Source organism: Rhamphochromis sp. 'chilingali', assembly GCF_963969265.1.
Source record: "Rhamphochromis sp. 'chilingali' genome assembly, chromosome: 19".
Classification (NCBI taxonomy): Eukaryota; Metazoa; Chordata; class Actinopteri; order Cichliformes; family Cichlidae; genus Rhamphochromis; species Rhamphochromis sp. 'chilingali'.
The window spans coordinates 23230179-23249406 of record NC_137946.1 but is presented as its reverse complement, the minus strand read 5'-3'; the positions used below and the strand labels follow the sequence as shown (position 1 = coordinate 23249406).

Below are 19228 nucleotides of genomic sequence, written 5' to 3'. Positions count from 1 at the left end.
TTTTTCTCACACTGGTTTTGTTTGTAACAAGATTTCCTTCCCCTTCATAAAAAGAGAGCATAGGCTTTGAGCTGTAGCTGGTGGGTGGCTTACTCACATCTTTGTTCTCCGAGCATGTACCGCTCAAAAACGGACAGAAATCCTTGACAGAAATATCGTGTTTACTGGCGCTTCTCTAAGTTGCTTAATATTAAAGGGTAAAAAGTCTGGTTGAGCATTGCTGAGTCATTTGCTTACTTTAAAGAAGATGACACTGAAGGCTTCAGCTTTCCAGTTTCCTCATTAGTTTACTAAATAGTAGGCTTTTCATACTCTAAGCTTATTCTAAGCTGTATGGTACAAAGAGAAGAGTCAGTCCAGGTTAGGAGTCTGCTTTAAAAAAGAAAAATTGGAGTCATGGCTGTTCTTGACAATCCTGATGAGAACAGAGGTTGAGCCAGGCTTTGTTCTGCCAAAGTACATCTGTCATGAAAGCACTTTTATCTGTCCTCCTTTCACCGCTTACACAGAGGTCACTTTTATATTTAGTGTATCGTCTGACTGAACAACTGTCTCCTATAACTGAATAAAAGAGGGGGAAAACACTACTAAATAAGTTAAATGAAACTCCCCTTTGTGCTTGTATGCCTCTGCTAATCACTCAAATTGCAGTTGAAATCAGATCTGTTCAGGTTCATGTGATTTATGTGGTAAATCATATGAACCTGTTATAGGTGTCCCCAGATGTTAGTGTTACTAACTATGAATCCTACCAACTGTATGGTCACAGTCTGTGGCTACTTTAAAAAAGCTATAAGATATCATAGTCAAATAGTGACATAGTATAACCTATCATCACTGCATCAGTTCATGTGACTAAACTTTTAAAAGTGAAATATTGCCATTAATAGTTATTGCCAAAAGTATGTTTTGTCACAATGTCACTTTTGCCATCAAAGAGATACTGTGTTGAGGAAGTTTGGATGGATGGACGGATAATTATCCTTCTAGCGTAATCCTTGATGACACGTTTGCTGGGTGCAGATGAAAACTGCTTCTTCTGCACAATAAATGCTTTACCAGCACAAACCTTTTTAGCACATTTGACACAAGTCGGAAGAGTGGGTTGTTTAAAAGTCAAACTACAGATAGCACGAACACTTCAGTGTTGTTCATGTGCTAAGAAGCCGGCCTGACTGTTAGGGATACAAGATTGAAAAGTCTGACACATCCATCCTGGGAGGCTCTTTAACCTCATTTCAGCCGCAGCTGGTCAGCAGCCAAACCATTCCAGGCGGATGCAGCTGCCTGGCCTGGTGTCCCCAGCTGCTTAGCAGTCCTGACTTCATAGTCAGGACTGCTAAGGGGCAATCGGGGCGATCGTGGCTCAAAGAGTTGGCAGTTCGTCTTGTAATCGGAAGGTTGCCGGTTCGAGCCCCGGCTCGGGCAGTCTCGGCCGTTGTGTCCTTGGGCAAGACACTTCACCTACCACCTACTGGTGTTGACCAGAGGGGCCGATGGCACAATATGGCAGCCTCGCCTCTGTCAGTTTGCCCCAGGGCAGCTGTGGCTACAACTGTAGCTTGCCATCACCAGTGTATGAATGTGAGAGTGAATGAATAGTGGTATTGTTAAGCACTTTGAGGGGTCAAGAAAAGCGCTATATAAAAATGCAATCTGTTATTATTATTATTATAGTTCATACTTCTGTGAGATTGCCACCTCAAGCTTTTGCTTTCACTTTTTGAAACTATAGATTTAGATTTGCACAATTCAGCAATTTTTGGGTAAATTCACAAGCAAAGTGAAAACAAGAAAAACAGCCGAGATGTGAGCTTCTGCAGTACCCTGGGCTGCCATTCCTTTTTATTTGGCTACATCAGGCCAGTAGGCATTTATATAAGTTGATGTATAATGCTGATGGTTTACTGCTGCTTCTGATTTTAGGCTGCTGTTCTAATAATGCCGTAGGAATGACATTTTGTGGCAGGAAAAAAAATCCCATGATTTAACAGACGTGCATGGCTGCTACATAACCAAGACAACTTGACAGTGAATATTTGATCTTTTTTAAATCAAACTCAAACCAGAAACCTACCTGTGGTGGAATGTGAGATTTTATGTGTTTTTGTGTACCATTTGAATTGAGCCCTGTCGACTTATCTGTGGAACTGTGGCCCACTTACCTACTTCTTCAAAGGTCTAAGTCGCCGTAAGGCCTCTTGTGCCAAATCCATGAAGACCACTGGGCGTGAATTTGCCAAACTCTGTCCTACCTGCCATGCTTCAATCATGCCCGAATGAGCATGCACTTAACCCACTAGCAGAATAAAGGCCATTGTTGTATGGTGCTGGCTTACCTTACATCCACGTTTACTATCATGACTGAGTGAGTCTCCTGCTCTGCTCCAGTGATGCAGTCATTACTTTAAAAGCCACATTAATTCAGAATGATGTTAGTTTGTGAACTTATTGACTTAGTGCCAAATATGGGTTTGTGCAGGAAATTCAGAATGTGTGGAAGTAACACAATGTCTTTCATTGGGATCGTGATCACGGGGAATTTTCTTTGACAGTGACAGTAAAGTAAACAACCGACTGAATGTTTTGTTTTTATGGTTTGCAGCTATGACAACATCAGTGACACACTGAAAGCCAGACACTGCGTGCTGACGGCTCTGTTGCCTCCCAGTCAGTCTGCTGATGCCCCACACCACAGGGAACACTTAAAGACAAACACACTCTGCGTTGGCCTCAGAGCGTTGTCCTTGTTCTCTCACATTATGTTTAATTCTCAAAGCGGTCGGTGTCAGCTTATGAATGTGTGGCCGGCCAAAACACAAATTTGTTACAAGGTTGAAACTCCAAGGAACGCTGTTAGTCATTTGTCTCTCTTCCATCAGCATTATTCACCGTCTAAACCGAGTAAGATACTGGAGGAAACACAAGACTTGGAACACACTGTCATAGAGTTACAGAGACAGGGAATTTTAGCAGGCTCTTGGCATCTCTGCAAACCTTGACGCTTTAATCACATTCATGTGAGGGGAAATTTCTTCTGCCTTGTCAAGTTACTGCATTAGATGCCAAAAGAGCCACGGAAACTGCCACAGTGGAACTCAGCAGAGAATAGTGCTACTTGTGTTTAATTTTGCTTCAGTACACTGAAAAAAAAAATACACTCTGCTATCTTTTAAAAGCATCGTGCTTGATCATTATTTTCCTCTTTCTCCTGTGCATTCTATGATCATGCAGTGTGTTAGATATGCTTTTGTATTTGTAGGATTGTGTTTCTTCATGTTTCCATGCAAAAAAAGAAAAGATGGTCATGTCTGCACATCCCTGCAGGCAGACTTTTCCCTGTTGTAAATTATCCAATGTGAAACCTTTTGACTAGTCTGTTATCTGTTTATACAGATAAAATCTTCTCCTGTGGTTTTAATCCACACACAAAAATAGAGGCTGCCTTGGTAACAACTCAAACAAATAAACACACAATTACATTTTCTCATTTTCATTTTTCAGGCTTGGTCACTTGAGTCATTTGAGTTTGATTTTGTCTGTTGTGCCCTTAGTCGGTTTCTTTATCAGGAGCTCCTGGAAATTTCAGATGCTGCCCCAGTGAAGTGGCCCTTTGGCTGAAAACAGCCACGGCTTTAATTCACTGATGACAACCTGTTAGATGAGACCTGAGGACGTGGCTTGTTGGACTTCACTGTAGCCCACAGTGTGACTGACCTTGAAAGTCTTTTTCAGATTTGTGGAGTCTAAGAGCTCTTTTCTTCACCTCTCTCTTTTACACACACACACACACACACACACACACACACACACACACACACACACACACACACACACACACACACACACACACACACACACACACACACACAGGTTAGGCAGGTCGGTGTTATTTCTAATCCACTTGATGAAAGTTTTCACCAGTCCTTTCACCTCTCTGTGAAGCCAAAGTCACCCCCATGCTGTACCAGGATAAAATAAAATACCAAACTGTCATTATTCTGTCCACTTTTTATTAGAAGGCTGTTTTACTCTGACATATGTTATTCATGAGACTTACACGAGGCACAGTTATCAATATACTACAAAGTCCTAACGGAACCAGTGTCCTAAATTTGACCCCATGGAGATTTGTGGAACATGTAGATATTTGGCCGTTACATAATTACGTTCCTGTTTACTGACTTCGTTGACTCCTGCTTCCCTCGTTCGCCCTCTCGACTCAGCAGACCTGCTGCCTGAAAGCTGCGCGTCTGCCGCGCTGCTGACACGATCTTGTCTCGTTTGTGCTGGCCTAAGTATTCTAAGCACCCTGAGGTGTCGCCGGTGAGGGGGCCAGACAAGCACTTGAAGAAACATCAGCATGATCTCGCTGGGAGTTGTTTAAGCGCGCAAGTGCTGAACGGACAGCGCCAAAGTGGACGTCTTTCAGGACACCTGTAATACCTGCTAGGCGCACACATGTGTCCGCTCAAGTTAATCTAAGTATCAGTGCATCAGCTAGAAGGAATTATATTTTGATTATTAGGTTAATTCTTACCTTTACAGACATAATACGTATGTGTGCATAAATATGGCGAGTGTTCTCTTTAACCAAATGTGTCCCGATCTCTTTCGTTCTCTTTTCAGTGTTATACTATAAACTCAGAGAAACAAAGCCTTCCATTAGTCTTAAGCCACAACCATGAGTGTGCTTGATTTCATTGTAAAATTTAAGATGAATCAAATACACATATATTACCTATGCATCAGGAGCCACTGCAGTACCACCTTTGGCTTTAATTCAACTCCTTCCTGCCTGACTGTCTGCTCAACACACACACACACACACACACACACACACACACACACACACACACACACACACACACACACACACACACACACACACACAAAGAGATACACAGCACTTCAGTACTAGTTTCCCCGTCTTTCTCGGCCACTTGTGCAGGGCTCCACTATGGCAGAGCGCAGGAGAAACTGGGAGAAATCAGGGGACGACCTGCCGGTTTATCTCGCCCGGCCCGGCACGGCCGACCAGGTGCCCAGGCAGAAACACGGAGGCTTGTTTTGCAGCATTGAGGACGCGTTCGAGAGTAAAACGATAGACTTTGATGCCCTTAGCGTCGGGCAAAGGGGATCCCGCACCCCGCGGAGCACCAAACGGCTAACCGGTCTGGAAGCGAAGAGCCCGGCGAGTGACAGTAAGAGCTCCCCTGCTGTGGAAAGTCCCACAGCAGACAAGCAAGAACGCAAAGGCTCCCCTCAGATGAAGATCGGAACCAGCGGCGGAAAAGAAATATTGCAGAACCTGGAAGATGAGAAGGTAAAGAGACTAACTTTTTTTTTTTTTTTTTTTTGCAACAAACTGTTTCAGCATAAATGACAGAGGTGGCTTCCACTGTGTGTCACTGTTTTTCCTACAAGTTCTCTGCAGCTACCCTGAATTTTTTTTTTTTTTAATTATGCTTAAATGAAAATGATAAAATTGTTTCCATTATAAGAGTCCATATTATAGAACTCGCTGTGTCCTTTAGTTGAGTTTTCAAGTTTGTCACTGAATAATCACAATGACATGCCATGAGAGCAAAAACTGAAATAGGAAGTCAAAAACTGTCCAGTCCTTACAATCTACAAAGAGTATAAGAAGCTGAGTTATCCATAATTCTGTTGACTGAATGTGCCATTATGGCACATCACTATGTAATTAAAGACACTATTTTGTTTGGAGAAATAACCTTGGTGTTGAAGTGCATAGAACAAGCCACAGAACGTAAAACAATCATGAAATAAATGGCATTAGGATTTTATGACTTAGCATTATTTCTTAGTAAAAAATATTCATTTGTAAGATTTTACCAAGAAACAATCAGCTGTGTCTGGGAAACAGCCCACTATCCATCCAACATTCATTAACTTTTGTTTTAACTGAGAAATTGTGCAATACAAACTACTTACCACTGTGTAGCATCCCCTCTACTTTTAACAAAAGTCCATAAATGTATGGGTACTGAGGAGACCAGCTGCTGGACTTTCATGAGAGGAGTGTTATCCCATTTTAGCTGCTCAACAGTCTTATCTCTGTCTTATATTTGCTCCAAATGTTTAAATTGGTCTGGACTGCATGCAGGCCAATTCATTACCTAGACTCCTCGAGTATTAAAGTTATGCCATTTCCATAGCTGTAGGATGCAGTTCAGCATTGTTTAGCTGTAATATACAGGACCTTCCCTGGAAAAGAAACCATCTGTATATACCTTTCAGCACTGATGGTGCCTTTTCAGATGTACCACCTACCAGTTCCACATGCACTGACACATCCATCATACCATCAGAACAGCAGGGTTTTTAATTCAGTGCTGATAACAAGCCTCTTCTGTAGTATGTAGCATCCATGTTTCACAAAAATAATATCCATTTGGCTGGCCACAGAACAGTTTTGCACTTTGCATCAGCCCATTGTATCATCATCCAGAGATGATGATGGTGTTTCTAGAGCATCTTCACATATGGCTTCTTCTTTGCATGACAGAGCTTTAACCTGCATTTGTGGATGGCACAGTGAACTTTTTTCACAGATAGGGATATTCCTCAGCCCGTGCAGTGATTTCCATGTCAGAATCACACCTGCCAAGGCCGAAGATCACAGTGATCCAATATAATTTTTTTTACCTTGTCTCTTGCATACAGAGATTTCTCTGGATCCTTTTACTGTGATTATGATATTAGATGATGTGAAAATCAAAGTCTGTTTGTGTGTTGAGGAGCATTATTCTGAAATCATTTCACAACTCGTAGAGGCAATATTTTTAGAAGATTTGTGAACCTCTGTGAACCTCCCCTGTTTACTTCTGCCCATGTTTACTTTGAAACCTAGTGGAAACCAACAAACAGTTGGTCTGTTCTCCTAATCAGCTTGGTACACCTAGCATACACCACCAAAGTACGGACAGGGCAAATTGAGCCTGGCACTGAGCCGTCAACTGCTCCAAGCCGTCACTGAGAGCTGTTCATAGCTCAACCGACTGTGATGGGTAGGATTGGGTCAATGCCTTTGGCAAGAATGCAGGGATGGGCAAGAGGACCACCCCTTTCCAGTCCAGCAACCACCCACAGCAATCCCTATGGCCCAACAGAGCATGGAGCTCACTGACCCTTCTAGACCTACATGGTGGTTCAAAATGAGGACGCTAAAAGGTGCCAAGGAACTGGGTGGAACTGGGTACCCAGGCCTGCAAACTGTAAGCCGCTGGGCTCCCCTCAAGAACTGGGAAACTAAAGAGGAGTCGGCATCGCTAAGTTCTGAGTGACCAACGCAAACGGGCCTGATCGCTGCCACCATGCCAGCAATCAGGGAGTCAGTGAGTGGGGTGAGCCTACCGCTATAGCCTGGTAGCTGCAGAGGATACCGTGATACCCAGTTGAGGCCGAAACTACTGTAATGCCAAGGACAACAACCTGCAACTCCAGTACATTTATGTGCTGGGACACCCAAAAGCCAGTCAAGTGGCTGTTGACCCCACAGTCCTCGTCGACTGCACAAGGCATCTGTGAAGACTAACTAGACTAACTGTGAAGTAGATCTACCGCTTGGCCCTACTCCATGTTGGACAAGTCTCTCCACAAACAGAGAGCTTGGTGGAGCCCTCAAGAGACTACCAGTGTTGTCTTGTGGGACTGCTGCGAGCAGACCCAGGCTCAGCAGGTGCCGTTGGAGAGGTCTCATGTTTAGGAGCACTAACAGAACCACCTACACCATGGGAGCCATGTGGCCCATCAGGTGGAGATAGCCCCCAGCTAACCTGTGAGTGTAACCTGAATTGGTTTAGGAACACCCTGAAGGCCTGCTCTCGCTCCACAGTGAGGGACATGGAGTCCCTGATGGAGTCCAGGGATATGCCCAGAAATGTTGTGACTATTAAAGGCTGCTGCCTGCTCCTTTTCAGATTCAGGCACAACCCCATAGCCAGAACATGCTACACAGAGCTACATGGCTGCGGTATTGTTCTACTGATGTGGCACAGACCAGCCAGTTGTCTGAATAGTTCAGGACCCTGCGGCCCCTGAGCCTAATAGGAGCCAGGACAGTGTCCATGCACTGCATGAAGGTTTGGGATGCAAGAGAGATGCTGAAGGGGAGGATTCAGAATTCGAACACCTTGTCCTCGAATCTGAACTTCAGGAACCGACCGTGCTTCTGCCAGATAGGAATCTGGAAGTAGGTGTCCTTCAGGTCAGTGGTTGCAAACCAGTCCCTGACATTGATGGCCTACCTCACCTTGGGGACCATCAGCATCTTGCACCACTTGCCTTGGCTGTACGTCCTTCAGCTTTCCCCTGCATGTGTGCGCTATGTCTGTGGCTTCAGCTGAGGCCTGAGGTCACCAGGACCCCATGCTGGAAGAGATAGTCTCTCACTCCACTCCACTCACCAAGGTTACAAAGTAACCGTAAGATATGTTTTTTGTCTACTATTCTGAATAAATCGTGAGTGTACGACATTAGCAGATCATTGCATTCTGTTTTTACTTACATTTTACGCATCATATTCAGAACTAGGTTTGTATGATAAAGTAGAAGACAGAGAGAAAAAAAAAGGAGAATGACTGGAAAGCCTCAAAGCTGGAGAAATTACAATTTTTATCATATCATATCACTACAGGCTTGTGCCACTAAAGACATAAGTCCTGTTTTTAAAAAAAAAACCCACAGAACTGCTTACTATGATGATGATGGGGCGATCATGGCTCAAGAGTTGGGAGTTCGCCTTGTAATCGGGAGGTTTCTGGTTCAAGCCCCGGCTTGGACAGTCTCGGTCGTTGTGTCCTTGGGCAAGACACTTCACCCGTTGCCTACTGGTGGTGGTCAGAGGGCCCGGTGGCGGCAGTGTCCGGCAGCCTCGCCTCTGTCAGTGCGCCCCAGGGTGGCTGTGGCTACAAAGTAGCTTGCCATCACCAGTGTGTGAATGGGTGGATGACTGGATGTGTAAAGCGCTTTGGGGTCCTTAGGGACTAGAAAAGCGCCATACAAATACAGGCCATTTATGATAGTGATGATGATATTGATATTTTACCAAATGTAGGAGTGTTACTGGGAACAACTGTATGGTTTACTAACAGGTGTAACTGCAGAGAAAGCAATTAAGAGCCTTGTTTAGATTAAATATGCTTTATATTCCCAAAATTATATATATATATATATATATATATATATATATATATATATATATATATATATATATATATATATATATATATATATATATATATATATATATAATAAAGGTAGTGTGTGCTAGCAATAAGCATCCATATTCTATTGGATCGCCACAAAAGAACCAGTATCTAAATGAATAATGTTTTCTGTGTCTTAGTCTGGTGAAATACTCCTTTAATACTTAACGCTTCTTATATTTATACTTAATAATACTTATACTTATGTTACACTTGAACATCTTTGATACCTTTTCCATTATGTTTAAAGTCCTTACAAATTATTTGGGAAACTCTATACCGTTTAAATATTTGCATTTTAATTTTTGATATTGAGAAAAGGTACGTTTGTGTCTGTTATGTGTGATTAAAAATGACACAAGTCTTTCAGCACCATGGAGAGAGAGACACAAACAAAAGCACCACGGAAAGAATCCAGTGCTAAGTAAAGGTAATAATTACTTTATATTAGTGGTTCACAACCCATTTATCTGAATCAACCCAGTAGACCAGACAACACAACAGCACAGATGGAATTTTCTAAACTCATTTTATATAGTTATACTTTACGCTTAACTACCCAAAAGTGGAAATAAATTTTTCAGCAATTAGTTTTTTTTTTTTTATTACTTAACCTCTTAACAAATTAATTCAAGTTATTTTACTAATTTCTGTACTACTTTCAGCTTACCATTGACTCTTAGCTATTACTTCCTACTTATTAGTTTTCTTCACGTAAGCTATTTATTGTCTATTTGAACTCTTTATCTGTGCTACTAAATAAAAAAAATCAGCTGTTGTAATTTAAGCTGGCTCTTTTATTGCTTTTTTTATATTTGTAATTATTCCTTTTTTGTTTAACATTTCTGCTTTGGTCGCACTCAATTAATAAATTTGAATTTTGTCTTTGGCAGATTACTTGAGATAAGCTTTTCACATACTTCATGAACTCCTTGTACCCCTAATTGGAATTTAATTAGAGTTACTCTCTAACTGTGCTATTAGAGAGTACAATTTATTTATTTTTTTTAAAAAGGTTGTTTCTGAAGTGTTTCCATATTCTACATTCAAGGAAAGAAAATGATACTTGTAATGCTACTTTTTTGTAAAAAAAATACATTGGATAAAGTCAATCCATCGGGGCTCTAAATGTATGAGTACTGCTTTTTGCCATAACATAAGTGTGGGACAAGAACTGATGATAATATTTGTATGTGTGACCTAGCAACTATTCTAAAAATTCACTTCATCCACTCTTAATTGACACTGGCTTAGAGCAGTACACTCTAGGCACCAAAAGATGATGATTCATGTCTCGCTCTCTGGCTCTTGTTCAATACACACACACACAATTTTGGCTGAGAGCAGTAGAATCACTGGACTAGACAAAGTGGTGTGATTACCATTTTGCCATTTCATCACCAGAATGTGGTCATTTATTGGCACACAAGAGTACTTCTTTGAAGCACGGACGGAGAAAACAGATTTTAAAAAGACCAGGAAAGAGTTAAGCAGATTACACAATAAGTTAATATAGAGCAAGATGTCATAGATTACAGACAAATGGAATCTAATAAAAGTCATTATGGTGATGTCAACTCTAGAATGAAATTAGTAGCACACCTTGGTAAACATTTTAAAATGATCCCCGCATAGTATGTTTGAGCTGAATTTCAGCTTTAAGGTTTGCTGTTATGTGCTACACAGCATTTAAGAGAATGTGGGGAAGTTCTGGCTGCTAATATTTCCTACAAAGATTGGAAAACAATGGGATTGTCAGTTTACACTTTAAAAACTTTAAAACTACAAAACTCTCTGACACAGATTGCCTTTCTTGATGATGCAAGTCCTTCATCTTCAGATTGGTCACTAATTAAAATATGACTGCCTGCTGTTGTTTCTGCTGCACAGGCAGATCTGCACTCTTATCCAACTTTCATTTAACAGAGACTCAGCAACAAAGCAGTAGACTGACAGACCTTTGTGTGAGTAATGCAAGTAAACTGACTGAAGCTGTGGAGCTGTATCTCTTTGAGTACAGGTTTTCTACATGCTTTTTCCCCCCACCGTTGCAGTTAAATGGTGTTCCCTTTTTTGTTTACACCTCTGTGGTTCTAGTGCTGTTATTCATTCAGTCTCAGACAGTTTGAGACTAAGCTGCTGCACTCTACATTTATCTGCATTTAAATCTTCACATTATCCTTATGATATATTTGATTCCCGCCTTCTGAATCATTCCCGCCTTTAATTGTCTTAAAATACTGTAAAAAAATAAACATAGATTTCTTCAGCGTGGCAGGTGGCCTTTTTCCCTCATGTGGCCTGATACTGAACTGCAATATTGCTGCTTTCAGGGGACCAGATGATTCAGCAGAAACCAGCAGACAATAGAGTAAGGTTGTGTTTTTGTTTCCCCCCCCCTGGTTTGGAAATTGTTAGAGGACACAGGGAAGGCAGGATGTGTTTATCCCTTTGTTATTAACTGGTACATTTAGCGTGCCAGTAAAACTTAACAGCATCTTTGTCTGGCAAACAAATGACGAGTGGAAAAGCTGCCCGTTTGTATTTTTATGACAAATGTAGTTACCCCTCCTTCCTATCTGATTACACCTGGTTCACTTTGATTTGAACTACAGTAAGTCATGATATTATTGACATTGTCATGCAAACTCTCAATATCATTCGTTGTTTTGTGGCTATGGTGAACTGAACTGCTCACTATGTGTTCCTGTGTTGTTCCCTGTTCGCTGTAGTAATACTGAACAATAACAATCATAATTATAGATTTTACTGGTTTTCCTCCTGTCTGGTGGGCTAATTAGTCCTGTGAGCTGCTGCAGTGGAGTGAATAATGGAGACTGGCTAACCAGATGTCCAGAGAGAGAGGAAATGGCCCCAACCCCATCTTCTTTTTTTTTTTTGTGATGTCCTGCAGGGTGGAAGTCACATTGACACATGTATTCAGAAAGCATAAAACTATACATATACACTGACATGTAGACTTGTCTAAATTAAAACATGCACACACATGCTTCTTTAAGCTGTCACAGAGATACTCTGGGAGCAAATGAAATAAGCACTCTACTAATGTTGCATATAACACTCAGTTTAGTCTTTATAATCAGCAGATAGAAACAGAGGATGTCTGTGCCTCCCTCTGGTTAAGTCTGAAAAATAACTCTAATTATATTGGGTGCAGTAAAGAGATGCTTTTGTATCATAAATATATTCAGTGTTTTGGGAGAATGAATCATAAAAGGGACCAAAAATAAACACTAAGAAGAATGCTGCTTCATATGTCTTCATATCGGTCAAGACTGAGCATTGATAGAGCCTTAAATGTTTAGAGTTAAGCAAAATTTTAGGAGGTTTAATTCTGCGTTCTGCGTAGCCTATTTGCTTTATCCTCCCCCCGCATTTTCAGAATTGTCCCACTACCACAAAACAACTCCAGATCATTTAGTCTTCTTCAATTCGCCAATGTCGTCTATATGAAGAGATCACATAGTGGCTGAGGTGGTCAGCATGATTGTGCTTGTGTGTAAACTGATAATATAATTTTATATGATTGTTGGGTAGTGAACTGGAAGCTTCTCACTCCATTCACTGTGGTGTGAAATGTGCTCCAACAGGCTTGATGACCTGACAGAGACTTTTCTGCATCCCTGATCTGTCTGCACCCTGTCTGTCTGTCAGTGTCAGCCGGTTAATGTGGTCTGCAGAGGTAGCAATCCTGCAAACTTGAGTGTGTAGCGCTGATGCATTCTCCAAGTCCTGGAAATGCTGAGGTAATGCCTTTCTGCCTCACTGCCATGAAAGGACATGCCAGGATGAAGGCCCTGTGTCTGCTTGTAGCAAAAAAAAAGAAGAAGAAAGATTTAAACCCTTATTTTTGTACAACAATTGGGTAGAACTGTGCTGTAAAACCTTCCTACATTACTCTGTAAAGCAATATTTAAAAAAAAAGACAAAATGAAGCAAATGAAAGTATGATATATATATATACATATTTTAAGTTGCTAGTGTAATATAGACACACAAATAGGCACACCCTTTGTCACGCACCTGCTTCTACATGCATGTCACTCTCAGGATCTCATTATGGCTGCATTAGAGCTGAGGAGGGGAGTGGCAGAGCGAAGAGGGACCCACTTTAGGTTCAAACAATGGAGACACATGGCTGGGTGGGAACATGCAGAGAGAGAGAGAAAGAGTGTGTGTGTGTGTGTGTGCAGTGTTACGGGCAAGCTCTGTGACAGCTGCCACACCATTTTGCTCTTCTGTGTCCCGCAAAACAAAACACACAACCTCCTGGTTATGACTGATATAAATCTACAATTTCAAAGGGAATATTTTTTTTTCTTGCCAATAAATCTATTTAGCAGACTGGCAAAATTTTAAACATCCAATATGTATGATTAACACACGGCAGTGAAGTCAGTGGACATGTTTAAAATGAGTAAATCTTTCCATTACATATTGTTTATAATAACGATGGTGATTTCTATCCCATGTTCCTTTGTTTCCTCTTAGTTCTGCCAATTTTCCCCTAATCAATCAGACCTCAGTGACTTCAGCCGTAAACACACAGGCGCAGACTACACCACAAACTAGTGCGCCTCAAAACCAGCTGCTTCAAGGACTTTGCTATTTCTCTCGGATAGGTCAGTGATGACAGATATTGGATACGCAGCACACTTTATGTAAAAAACAAAAAACAAAAACAAAAAAACAACGTGTGACAGCAGTGTAACGCAAAGAAGAGGATGCCTGCTGGAGGCTGTTCACCAGCTTCTCCACTGCGCCCTCCGGTGGAAAGATTGTGACATCACGCTTTCCAAACTGAACATACTGAGGGAGGGGCCGTGTGCCTGGACCACAGACGCTCCTATAGCACTCTGCGAGCCACTCCACATCGCACTGACAAGAGGGGCGACTATTCCTTGAAGCTCCCATCCAGGCGAGGGCCGCTGCAGCATCCATAAACGGAGGAATATCGCTTTTAAAAGCTCGGTATTTTTAAAAAAGAAAAGAAAAGGTGGAATCGAACAGAAGATGTCTTATCAAGGAAAAAAGAACATCCCAAAGATCACAGTGAGTAAAGAGTTATTTCTCCTTCACTGGCTGCAGGAACTTTGATGGCTGCTGCTTCAAATCACTGCAGAAGGTTTCAGCGTTTTTTTGCGCCGCTGCGATGGATCTTTGTCACATACACCGATGCAAGCTCAGAGCAACATGAAAATGCTCTTTCTATTGTCAGAGCCGACTGCAGGAAGCCGCTGGAACAATGCGCGCAATGATATGGCATGTCTGGCTACCATAGTGACAGTCAGGCAGGGAGATAAGGCGTTTTCTTAAAGGTGTCCTGCATCCTCTTTGTTGAAGCGATCCATGCCGTTGTGCAGAACGGATACCGGCTCGCCCATTAAAAAAAATCACCGTGCATAACGGAGACTTTATGGTGATTTAAAATATGTAACTCATTCTTATATATTTAGAATAATGCAGTTAATTAGATTTATTCCCCTACACTCCACCTAGATTTACAGCGTAAAGATATTAGAAGAACGTGTACAACCCTTGTGGGGCTTTTTAAGGCCCAGCCGGTCTTGTTCATGGGAGGATTTTGAACAGTAATGTTGATCTCATTTTTCGAATACCCTTCTTGCCATTTTGGTGCACAGTGATTTCATGACATACATAAAAGTATCAATGCACATTCTGGTCACAATGCCCTGGACGCTTGCAAATGACTGAAAAAGGAGGGGGGAGGGGGTCCTAAAAATAATGGTCACTTATTATACATGAACTCATTGTTTCGCCTGAAGCCCTTAATTGTTTTATTGCAGGAAAAAAAGCCCTCTCTGTGATTTCATAGGGGGGCCTCGGAAATCATAGACAGGGTTTGTCTTTCAGGCTGGTGCAGCAGCAGAGAGTGAGAGGGACAGGGGGAGAAGAGAGGTGGGGTAAATACACGCCCATCTGTGATAAGCTGGCCTTGTGAAGGGGTGCTTGTATTTCTGCATCACCACAAGGAGAAAGATTCAGGGTCGGCTCAGAGCATTCAGGGTGGAGCGGGGTGGGGGGTTGAATTCAGGGCAGACTGGTGTTACACAGCCAGCCAGCTGGGTGTTGGTGTGTGTTACAACTGCAGAGGAACCTCTCCCTCTCCTTTTTTTTCTTTCTGTGTGTGAGCATCTGAAACGCCTGTTTTCCAGCACTCATTGTTGAAGCTCAGGCTGCAGTTCGGGGTGTGTTGCTCAGATGTGGGAGACTTTGCTTTTTTCTTATCTCCTCAGCTAATTGTACACAATTACATTATTACTGTAAAATTAGGAGATGTCGATAATATATGAAAATCTATGAAAATAGTGAAGGCATGTTTAACAGTCACTAGAAGTGCTGCCAATTTGAATGACGATAACCGCTAAGGTAAAGGATGTTTTGTAGGTTTGGGGGTTTTAAAAATACAAAGGGAATGCTAATTGTGTCAAAAATACACACACATGCAGCAATAAAGTAACAGAAAGCATTTAGCAGATCACCAGCCAAAGTAACATGAGTAAGCTATGCTGGTTGATTGCCTCAAGATATATCATATTTGGTTACTGAGCTTGCTTTTTTGTGGATTTAGAAGAGCTCCAGCTGTAAGCGGCACATTAACACAGACTGACAGAAAGTACCACAATACAAGTTTTTCATGGACGTCCTAAAGCTGCTTCATGCAGTTTCAGTTGAAGGGGAGTAATTTATGATGTAAGCAACCACACTTTTCACTGTTTTATGAATTTAATTATAGTTTGATCTCAACATATGAGTGACTATTCCAACAATATTTAAGTGCTTTTGAAAAGTGATTTGAAACAATGTCTGGGTCAACCACTGAGTGGATTGCTCCCAAATCTGTTTGCGTCCAGTTGACAAGGTAGGGTGTACTACGTTCTTTCCTACATCCAAGTTATAACCATAGCCTCTAAGGATGTAGGGGAAAAACAGTTTGGCATATTGGAATATTTTGTGTGGCGATATTGTATAAAAATATTGATAATATTGATATTAATAAATGAATAAATAACAAATACTTGAAAATATATTAGACTAACAACAAGCGATGACCCTGGGCCAAGAGGGCTCGTCTTCTGCACCGTCATCCCGAGACAAGGTTAGTCGAGCAAACTTACCATAAATTGGCTGAAACGACCCTGGACACACTTAGCTTGACAGAGTATAAAATTTCCACTTGATCTTATTCAATTGCAGACTGATATCAGATTCATGGCAGACTGATTCCATCTTATGGCAACATTTATTGCAGGTTTTAGTGACAGTGTTGCTTGACAGTGTCATTTTGGAGCAAAAAAAACCCTCCCCCCAAAAACGACGTCGATAACTTTATGTTATTGGATAAAACCGATATTGACAAATTTTTATTTTGAGGACATCATTTGCAGTTGAAAAAAGGTGATAAATTGCAGTAGATGTTATTGCAATACTATTGCAATACTGAGCTTATCACCAAATGTCAAAAACTGCAATAATATTGTATCGTGAGTGAAATATTGTGATAGTATCATATCGTCGGGGGTCTGGTGAGTCCCACCTCCAATAACTTTATGAGAAATGTATTTTATGTTCAACAATGTATGGACTAACAACACATGTTGTTGTTTGATTTGGAGTTTATGGTAGTAGTAGTTCCCCTCCAACCATTTGATCAGCTTCTTAGAAATGCAAACACACAATACTTGCATTATTGGTTTATTCAAACGCAGACAAGCCAGGAGAATTGAAAGTGTCACGTTGTTTCAGTAAAGCAGACTAAAGCAAGAACCTCTTGTTACAAGTAATGGATGTTTTTCAAATAAATAACAGAAGCACTGTTGTCTTTGTCTTTTCTGTATCTAAACCATAAACATGTATATAAAAGATGGCCATAGCCTTCTTGTCTGAGAGCTAAAGCCAGTATAGAGGAACTTGAATTCTTTGTTATAGCCAGCAAGGGACGAACTCTTGAGTTACAAAATGAGGTCATACTGTATAGAAGTTTATGAGGAAATGAGCCCATTGCTCACATGAGCCACTGGCCTTTCCTAATGAGTTTATGTTCTTAAACTAGTTTCAAGTCTTATTAAAATCGCATCATGTTAATAGACATTAAGTGGCTCCGCAGTGTAGTGGTTTACATATTTCCCAACAAGTGAAAGAGTCCACTTCAAATCCTTTTGGGGTTGCATCTGGTTTAAAAATCTACCAAATCAACCATGCAGACCTATCTGCTTTGTGACTCCTTGTGAGTAAGAGAGCAGCTGAAACTAAATTTCTTTGATGATAAAGCAGGTTATGCATCAAGGCATGGCTACCTTGTAATTGACAAATTGCTACTGTATGACCAGTCAGTTTCCATCTGGTTTCAAAAAAACAAGATGGCCACAGCCGAAATGTTCAGGCTGCGGCTTCAACACAGAACTTCCCCAACAAAAGGAGCCATGACCGTGGAGTACATCCACGTTTTATACAGAGTGTACGGTCGAAATGCAGTTATGGCCCCAAACAACAGGAAACAACAGGCTTTGCTAATTACATGGAAGATCTACTATATACACAAGCAATAAAAAATGGAAATATAATGAATAGCAATTTATTATGCTTGGCGTAGTTAGCTTTTGGTTAGTTGGTTGGTTAATTAGTAATGGGGGCTACACAGACACCAGAGAACTACTTTTGTGCATATCATATCACTATGTTTAGATTTAAAAGGTGATTCTGCCCCATTGCTGCCCCAGAGGTTGGCATCTGTTGCATTAAAATAACCTTTTTTTTCACTGTAAGCCAGGAGTGTCCAACTCCAGGCCTCAAGGGCCGGTGTCCTGCAGGTTTTAGATATCACCCTGGGTCAACACACCTGAATCAGATGATTAGGTTGTTTGTCCAGTTACAGGCCTTTAACTCTGTAACTGGACAAACAACTCTTCATAGAGTTTTGATGCCATGGAATCATTGCGTTTGTAAGCTGTTTTCACATCTGTACTTCAACAGAGGTCCATTTGATGTTGTCGATGCTGGAGTATGCTGGTGTGTGAATATTGTATTGTCTGGTACATTCTTTAGTGGTGAGTGGATGTAGTGTGTGCTGCCTCTTAACCTGATTCCCTAGAAACTGTCTGAAGTTCGTGTGTGAAAGCCGCTATTAATTCTTACACAGGAGGACCTTAAACGCTCTACCTATTTCTAAGCCTCCTTCCTGACACCGACTCCTTATTTCCAAGCCTGTCCATTCTATTACAGCATTTTCATTTCGTTTGGGTTTTAGATCTGCCCTGTCACTTTTCTAGGTGTGGTCCCTTTTATTCCTTATACCCACTCACAGCAGCCACAGTGTTGTTCCAGGCGGTTACATGTCATCCGTAATCCCCTCCAGCTGGAGTGAGCATCTGTGGGTGAAACCCGTTCACCCTGTCAACGCTCCACAAATCAGCTCCCTGCCACACCAGACTGTACCGTCACCATGCAGACTGCAGCAAAGTGGGCTTCAGTGCAAACAAAATACCCCACGGCCACCCAGACATTGCCGCGCAACTCACCATGGAAACAAACATACAGTTGTGATGGCAGGAAAATACAGCCCTTCTTCGGTTTGTCATTGCGGGGATGTGTTTTGACACACATGCGCACAAACAGGCATTTCTCAAACTTCTTGACTGAGAGAGTTAAAAATTCAACCTGTCTGACCCAATCAGATCCAGATTGTTGCACGGTTACACTACTCCAGCCTATCACAAGATCAACATTCCAGACCTTAACTGGCAGGGGCCCCTGCGATTAATTTAGATGGATAAGTCTCATTGTTTTCACTTTTCCAGAATGTGAAAAAAAATCCTGCACACTTTTTGCTGAACAGTAAATATTTTTGACTGCTAGGCAACAGGGCTGCAGCAGAGGCACTGGTGCAGATTCAAGATGACTTCCCTCTTCCACTGGTCCCCGCCTGCCTCCCCATGCCCCCCTCCTTACAGACA

At 41.6% G+C, this 19228-nt stretch overlaps 1 protein-coding gene across 2 annotated transcripts in view; it reads left to right on the top strand.

The window, feature by feature from the left end:
* Window positions 1-14091: 14091 nt before the first annotated feature.
* The window catches only part of dpysl3 (dihydropyrimidinase like 3), a 36562-nt gene continuing 31425 nt past the window's right edge, over window positions 14092-19228 (top strand). Inside the window, exon 1 of one of the 2 annotated variants that reach the window (XM_080866455.1) lies at window positions 14092-14306. In XM_080866455.1, coding sequence (XP_080722581.1) covers window positions 14268-14306 — 39 coding nt within the window. In that variant the 5' untranslated portion in view covers window positions 14092-14267. The remainder of the gene's footprint in view (window positions 14307-19228) is intronic. The other variant, XM_080866454.1, reaches the window with a different exon arrangement.